This window comes from Cryptomeria japonica, unplaced genomic scaffold (genome assembly GCF_030272615.1).
Source record: "Cryptomeria japonica unplaced genomic scaffold, Sugi_1.0 HiC_scaffold_77, whole genome shotgun sequence".
Lineage (NCBI taxonomy): Eukaryota > Viridiplantae > Streptophyta > Pinopsida > Cupressales > Cupressaceae > Cryptomeria > Cryptomeria japonica.
In genome coordinates, this window is record NW_026728899.1 from 403,405 (window position 1) to 412,027 (window position 8,623).

The window sequence follows — 8,623 nt, forward strand, 5'->3', positions numbered from 1 at the left end:
ATATGGTGTTGGACTCCCTTAATGGATTTTACATCTGCGTGGAGTATTTATATTGGGAAATCAAGTTTCTCATGGGCCTCTTAGCTTGGGGGTTGGTTGTGAGAAAGCCCAAATGTTGGAAGGTGAGCTCTCCATTGGCTTGTTTAAAAATTGTGTTTTGTAAGATTTTTTGTGGAATCAAATGGGGTGCTACCTTGACATTGGAATGAAAATATTCATTCTCACGTTTGGGTTAGAATTTTTATTACATTTTTTAAATGGGTTGGAGTAAGTTGTTAAAAATTTTATCAAATGGGTCCCTTGTAATGTTGTGTATATCAAGTTGATAAATGATGATGTTGTTGTGTTTAGAAGCGATTATATTTTACTTTTCTAAAAAATATACATATTGTTTAAGGGCTGAGTTTGTTTAAGAAATAACTTAGCGCTTGTGATAATTTGCATTTCATACGTTTAAAAGTTATTGATACTTAATGAACAAATTAAAGTTATTAGTAATAGTGGATTAAATTAGCTTTAAGAGTGTGAAATTTTCATGCACTTTTCTTAATATTTTTAGTTAATAAAGTGAAGGGGATGTTTATCACGCAAATATTGTTCTCTTTGTTATCCTACAAAATAAAAAAACTTGCTCTACTTAAACTTTGGTTTAAAATTAAAAATAGTTATTTGTAATTAGATGTGTATGTTCACCTATTTAAAAATATATATTTTATACAAAGTATATTTACCTTTGTAAACACACACACACAGCAAACTTGAGTTTGGGTTTCTAGTGTTACCATATCGGTTAAGGCCCCATTAAGCGGGTTTAGCATGATAATTAATTCTTTTAAGAGAATTTAATTTAATATAACTTTAGGAAATGAAAAACCTTAGGTGGAGTTGGTGTGCTAGGTTTTAGGATTTAACATGTCTTGGAATCGTTTAAATGTGATGTGGCCTCTCAAATTAATTAGTCAAGTGAAATAATTTAATTTATCTAATTGATAGTGAATGGTAATTAATTAAATTAAATCTGAAATCAAAGTGTAGTATACTTTTATTTCAAAAATTTGGTTTTAAAAGAAAGTAAAATATCAGCTTAGGATTGAGAAAATTCACTCTTTATTTCGTTTTAATTTAGTTGAGTTGGACTCTTCAGAAGAATAAACTATCGTTGTGGCTAATATTTAGTTAAAACAAACAGTATATTTACTTATTAAAAATATTTAATAGAAAATTATCATTTATTCGTTTGCCGCATTTAATCTCTTTATATATCATTGGTAATTAGTTAAAATTTGTTAAATTTATATATAATTTAGCTTAGTTAGGGTTTACTTAGCTATAGGTGTTAGGTCACGCCATAGAGGCCTGACCGGTTCACTACCAATTAGGAATTAGAGGGAATGTTGCCTTCAGGAGTTCCTCCCTTGAGACATGTTGCGTAAGGGTTCCAAATCTCGATCACCTTATCATTCTTGTTTTACGTTGTGCGAAATGAGTGTCATAACGCCCACTCGTCTTATTCCTTTTCTCACCTCGTCTAGCATGAGTCCTATGACGTTGAGTATGTAACATATACATGCACATGCCACGATGAATTTGCCTTGTACACCAAGTTCATCCTTTCAATCACAAAACAACCCATTCTCTTATTTATTTATTTAAATTCTCGCAACCAAACTCTATAATTAACATGAATCCTTAATATTATAAACCAAAAATATTAATGATAATTTAGAACTATTCTTTGTTTTAAAGGCTCACGAATATAACACGTATATTTTTATAATAAAACTGAGATTATCCTACCCGAGCGTAAAAAGGTTTTCAAGAAAGACGCAATATAAAGCATGCATGGACGGTGTTTGTGTCAACATCCAAGAAAATTTCCTCTTTTACCAATTCTGAGACGGCTGAGAAAAATGTATATATTAGTTCCTTTGAAGAAGGCCATCGCTCCAATAAAGTCTAATCGTTTCCACATTACTAAATTAATGGCGGTGGCGAGAATATGAGGAAGAATACGTCTAAGGCAGGAGGTAAGCTGATCTTCAGATAAGCATATGCAGCAGAAGATAGAAAATTTCAACGATAATGAAAGAATGGTGAGAATACATCTGCGGTAGCAGGTGAGATAGCCATATGCTGCAGCAAGACTTACTCTGACGTATCGAAAAGAGCAACAACTCTGGAAGTATATTATTATAATATTACAAGGATTGGTGATTTAATATACGGAGTGAAGATGAATTAGTCATAAGGTTTGGGCTATATAAAGCTTGTAATGGGCTTGTAACACACATTCATATCCTTCTGAGCTCTTGTACTATCTGCGTTTCTATTATAATGGCTAACCGAATGATTTACTTCACACTGGGACTTTTTCTGTTGATATGTTGTTACAGCGACAGGGTCATGGCAGGGGATTCCGATCCCTTGCAAGATTTCTGCGTTGCAGATGAGGAAAGCAAAGGTGAGTAAAAAACTTTATACATAAACAATGGTAATGATTTGCTTATTAGACGAGTCGAGTTAGTAATAGATTGATTTGATTTTGCTTTAAACAGTTTTGGTGAACGGGTTCGTTTGCAAAGACCCAATGCAAGTTTCAGCAGACGACTTCTTCTTCCGGGGACTTGGGCAGGCAGGGAACACCGACAATGATGTGGGCTCCAACGTAACGATGGCGAACGTTAAACAGATACCAGGCCTCAATACGTTGGGAATATCGTTGGTCCGCATCGACTACGCAGTGGGTGGAATAAATCCTCCTCACACACACCCAAGAGCCACCGAAGTTCTTGTTTTACTGGAAGGCCAGCTTCTTGTGGGTTTCATTGACACCAACAACAAGTTTTTCAGCAAAACGTTGGAGAAGGGAGATGTGTTTGTGTTTCCAAAGGCACTTGTGCATTTCCAGCAGAATGTGGGGCATGAAAATGCGGTGGCCATATCTGCATTGAGCAGCCAGCTTCCGGGAGTTCAGACAATCGCCAACTCTCTGTTTGCAGCGGATCCTCCTCTCCCAGATTCCGTATTGGCCAAGGCCTTCCGCATCACACAGGAAGTTGTGGATTACATTCAGAAGAAATTCGCATAAGAATTTGCTGTGTTCTATCAAACAAAACAATCAAGAGGGGACCAAGTCTTTCCCAAATTCTTTTTCCTTGCCGTTCAATAAAACAATCTTTCTAGAGTTATTGCCGTCCTCTTCTGCTATTCATAGCATCTGTTTTGAACATGACTATATCCTCCGCATATTCCAAAGATGAAGGATTAATTTGAAGCATCTGAAGGCATTTATGAATATTTTATACAAGAGCATCCTTGTATTAGGTATACATTCATTTGCAACATGTTAACAATATATTCTTTAACATAAATATTGCAGGAACAACAACAAACAAAGTGCTTGACTTGGATAGAATGAGTAACACTATAATTCTTGCATGCCAATCTGTCAAGGGTGTTCTTTAACATAGTCTTAACCTCATTTTAGCTCTGACATAAAAGGTGAATGGTTTGGAAGTAGGAAATAGTTATTGGGAAATATAATTAGTAGTTGTTCTTCAAATCACCCTCACAATCATCCAATGCTTCAAGACTCCCCATCAAAGAAGTCATTCCAGAAGGTTAGGGACTCTCCTCAAGATAAGAATGATTGCTCTAATAAATATAGTATACCTTCGATGGAATGCAATACGGTTTCATTATGTCTAAATTCCAAGAAAATCCATAGAACTAGAATATCCATTGCATCCAATATCGCAATATTTTATCGGGGATAATATGATAACCTTGACACATATTACACCTATTCTTACATCAATCTACCTACATAAGGGTTATGATTGAGGGGCCTCTTGTATTAAACATTTCTAATAAGTTGGAATGACATGGAAAATCTAAGACAGTGAAGATAGATTATTGATAATAACACAATTCATTTACATGGTGTTAATTATGAGGGTAATTAATTTATGGCTTCCCAAAATAAGCTTTTCTAAATCTCCCCTAATTCATTCCTACGTTATAATAAATATGTCAATGTGGATGTTATGTATGAAGATCTAAATACTAAAGGGAAAAAGGATAATGCTCATGTTGATTTTAAAAACTTTGTATGTAATATTAAAAATATGATTAGTTGAAAAATTTAGCAATATATTACCTTGTTCAATCATAAACTATCAGTTCGGTTACAAAAAAAATTCCTCAAACCATTTCCTCCTTGTATAAGCATTTCTATAGATCATCAAATATGATAACCAATAATTTAACCATAGGTTTCCTATCAAAGCAAATGCAAATCTGCATATGTGAATAAGCACAATAGGATAGGAAAATATTGTTGCCGTAGGCCATGTATGTTTCATGCGGGAAAAATATTATTGTTGCAAGCCTAAGAGGTGCATAAAGGAGCTCCTTGGATCCATGGATATGCAGGTGTAAGTTTGAGAAATATGTGAAGGCGGAGGATATTTTCATATTGAAGCCATTTGCTAATTGATATGAGGAAGATAAAAGTGTCGTCATATTGAGAAGTTGTCAATTACACTGTAATGAAGAATAAGATAATAGATATAACTGATACATTATCGGTGAGATATGTCAATTTTATAATCTTCTATTTTTCCTATGTATTTTTAGGGGTTCAAATGAATAAAGCTTCATATATAGCCCCTCTAGCGATCAGTTCATTGTGAAGCTTAAAAGCCTCTTCCGTCATGCCTTGGATGTCTATACCTCAAATAATCTAGTAATATGAGAAGTTTCATTGCGCTTGCATCCATCTCCAACTGTATCGATCAATATATTAATTATCAAGCCCATTCTACATTGTTCACATAGATAACAAATAAGGCTATTGTAAGATGACACATTGCTCTGATAGATTGTGCTTATGATCTTTTCTTTAGCATGTCTAATGCCACATATGCGATCCCTTGCCTACGCAAATAGGGAGTCAATGAGGTATAAGTAATTACTTGATCATGTTCCACGAGGAATCTATTTATTCACCGGGTTTCTCGTCTCTCTATGAAAGATTCGCACGTCAATCATATGAGTCCTGCAAATAGTGGTGGTTCACTAGCACAAATAATTCATGACATTCACTAAACCTAGGGTTCTCTCTCAAGGTCATTGTGGTTAATGCTACACCAAAATAGAATAATGTGGCTTTGGTTATTTATGTACAAGATTCAAGTTGGGAAAATCCAAAATATTGGAAAATGTAGACAAAATGCATGACCCAATGGTGAGCAATATCTCCGATATTTTTTATGTTTTGCAAGAACTTGAGTTATTGTTCATTATTTGAGTAAGTGGTCTTAATAACATGCATCCAAATAAAAGAGAGTGATTGCAAATTCTAGAATTGAGGTAGATCTTCAAAGGAAAGGACAAAACAATAGCGGACATGTTGCATCGAGTTGAGCCATATGTGACCTTAGATATCCAAATTTAAAAAATGTAAAAGAGACAATTTACATTAAATGATATAGAACTCTAGATAACCAATAGATGTATTTGACTCACAAATTTGTCATTGAAGAGGTTTTAGGTCAATACAATACAACTAATTCAGGTCAATAATCTATTGTTGCAAGTCTTTACAAATATGATGTCATTTCCTATCACCGAGTCATCCATAGGTGATCATTCCTTTGGTTTTAGCTTGACGATCTATCTAGATCACATACCGGTTCCATAATTTGCATCGTAAGATCTTTTATATTGGTTCCATCATTCTAATATATCTCCACTTGCACTAAAATCAGGAATCCCCATTAAAAATAGGGTTTTAAGGAAATATATTTCAATAGAACATGCTCTATCCATATTGTTGACACAAATTTGAGTCAATCATTTCATAATTTTTTCACCCTCAAATCGAAAAATATAAACTAGTGATAAATTTTTACAACCTTTCGAAAAATATAAAAATATAAGAAAATCATGTGCTAACTGACTGAGGAGAAAATTTATGAAAACCCCTAAAATTGTAATGAGTTACTCAAAATGAATTCAAATCTAGACTTCTGGTGGATCAATGTGCCCTTGTTTAACCACCTAGAATAAATAAAAACAACGATCACTGTTTTGCAACACTAAGAGTGAATTTTGTGGAACCCCTAAGTTCACAATAGCTACCTCAAATATGCTAAAAATCAATATTGTAATAGACTGGACAAGTTCTTGATTAAAAGCCTCTATGAATTATAATTTTCTTTTGTCAAATCGAGAGAGATATGAGCTTCACATGTTGACCTTCTTAATTGATATACAAAAATAGAATAATGCCTTGAGGTCCGATAACAGTTTATAATATTCCTTATGGAAGAATTCGCTACATACTATATCTCCAAGAGACTCCAAATGCAATGTCGTATTCAACACATGTCTTTGCAATGACAATCGTGTCCTATATCTAGAACTCCTAGCAATATAACTGAGGTGTAAACCACTAAATTCATCTAGGCCTCCTAATTATCTAATATAGCTTATGACCAATTATAACTAATTTAAGGTATGTGTACCACATGTTGGCATATGCATTGAATAACATACATTATAATATCATATCCTTGGCTACATAATATATTTCGCATACTCCAAACAATATGATTTGACAAGCACTTTATAATAGTAGAGGAAATGAAGATAAACAAGGATAATGAATGAAAACATATAAAGTTGCTATTATTAAGACCAATATTCGAAATCTTCATCATGCTTGACTGGTTCGCCTACATATGAACTTGATCTACAGAAGATGGGGATGTGTAAATAATTTTCTCTACAACTAGATGAGCCCCATACAAGACAAAAAGATGAACAGTCTGGAGAGATCTTAGATTGATATTACTTTAGTTATTGTGTGTTAGATGTGTTTTAATTCCTCTAGATGCAACTTAATCACGCACTTGTAATTATACATATACCCGTTCAGGTCATGTCCAAATAAATAATTTCATTGAAACATCTATTCTCATATTGGTGACATGTAGAAGATGATTGTTGCAATAGTCAAGCATGTGGATTAAGCGAGTCTTCCTTATAATGCAAGCTAGTGAATTGTGAGCGTTCTAGAAAAGGTCCAAAATGTATTTGAAAGGTCATTAAGCATTTGGCTTGTAAAACTTCTGAGATGATAATGGACTAAGCACCTCACCTTTTCAGCATTTTTTTATTAGGATAAAACAAGTTTTGAAGGGGCCCCAAACCCCTTTACAAACAGAGGGTTTGCATTGAGAAATGGACCAGACTACCTGACAGTGGACAACAGGTTTTAAAAAGGACCTGAAACCTTCTAGACTTACGGGCATCCACCAATCAAAATATGAACATCACAAAACAGGATGGCACAACCATAAGCTCGAAAACAACAAACAAAACATCTCAAAAAACAGAGAACGAGGGTTTTTCTGGCACCCTCGGCCAACTAGAAGCGTTTTCCTAGGCTCCCTCAACTTGTAATAGATTCGTAGGACCACATAAAGCCACAAAGACCAATGCTAACCAAAAACCAACATTGGCCAAACTTGGCCCTTGAAAACTGCTAGCATCCAACCTGTCCCTACAAGAAACAAAAAACATGGGGTTTTTCTGAGCTCCCTCAACCACCGTGGGTTTTATCATGGCTCCAAAAACCATATGCTTTAAAATATGCCATACTGAGAGAAACTTGCCCAACAACCAACTCTCCACCTCTATAGGAGACACACAAGAGTCAGCAAGAAGATCGGCATCAACATCCTTACAGCCAAGAAGAGGGGCCCCATCAACACCCCAACGACACTTCCAGGAAACACCAAAAACATCATACTCCACCTCAATAGGAGACAAGTCAACTCCAACTACATCCATCTCCCCCTCAATAGAAGGGAACCTTCCACAGAGAATCCCACGGACCCGAAAAAAACAGCACTCCAAAACAGCCCAACTCGCAAGAAACCAAACAAGCAGACCAAAAACATCATGTGTTTCAAGACCGATACACAGAGGGAACTGCCCGAAGCCCATTCGGAAGGTAAATAACACCTCAAGGACCACCAAATAGTTACATGAGCCACAAGAATCATTATACTCTTTGTGGCACTATTGGTCTTGTGGATTTAGAGGAATCACATTATTGTATGGAACATAAAAGGGTGCGAGGATAGCATTGTTGGTATTTATGAGAGAATGTACACAATTTCAAGAGAAGTGAAATATGAAGATAGAACCAAAAAAAAATTCCTTCATATCAATGTTGGCTTCAGTAGTACCACATTTATATCAACGTAATATGCAATATTTTGTACTTAAATAAATATTGGTTTCCGTGGCATGTTGAATTATACCATCCCGTAAATTAAGTTAAATATCAAAATGGAGGAAACAAGATCATAACATTAACCAATGCCAATGACATTAGGAATAAGAAAAGGCCTAGTTGTTATCTTTAAGGAAGAGCTAGGAACTTAGGTTCCTTTTCCTTTTGTTGCGAGGGATTGAGATTTTTTCTAAATCATGAGAATGAATCTAAATGGCATTGATGCATGAATTAATATCTGTTCATTTTGAGAATCTTTGTTACCAATTTACATAATCAAATAAAAGGAGTATAGCCATAATTTCCCAGTTTTGG

At 34.8% G+C, this 8,623-nt stretch overlaps 1 protein-coding gene across 1 annotated transcript; it reads left to right on the top strand.

Annotated features, from left to right (window-relative positions):
* Positions 1 to 2,334: 2,334 nt before the first annotated feature.
* Positions 2,335 to 3,088, top strand: LOC131864143 (germin-like protein 8-2). The gene is made up of 3 exons (XM_059215160.1): positions 2,335 to 2,461; positions 2,556 to 2,740; positions 2,909 to 3,088. The coding sequence occupies exons 1-3, from the start codon at positions 2,335 to 2,337 to the stop codon at positions 3,086 to 3,088; spliced, it is 492 nt and encodes a 163-aa protein (XP_059071143.1).
* The last annotated feature ends 5,535 nt before the right edge of the window (positions 3,089 to 8,623 follow it).

What these genes read in the sequence shown, in the direction of transcription:
- LOC131864143 (XM_059215160.1), top strand. Translation starts at nt 2,335, where the DNA reads ATGGCTAACCGAATGATTTACTTCACACTGGGACTTTTTCTGTTGATA. An exon ending in TGCAGATGAGGAAAGCAAAG is followed by an intron (nt 2,462 to 2,555) that starts GTGAGTAAAAAA and finishes TGCTTTAAACAG; the next exon opens with TTTTGGTGAACGGGTTCGTT. An exon ending in TGGTCCGCATCGACTACGCA is followed by an intron (nt 2,741 to 2,908) that starts GTGGGTGGAATA and finishes GTGCATTTCCAG; the next exon opens with CAGAATGTGGGGCATGAAAA.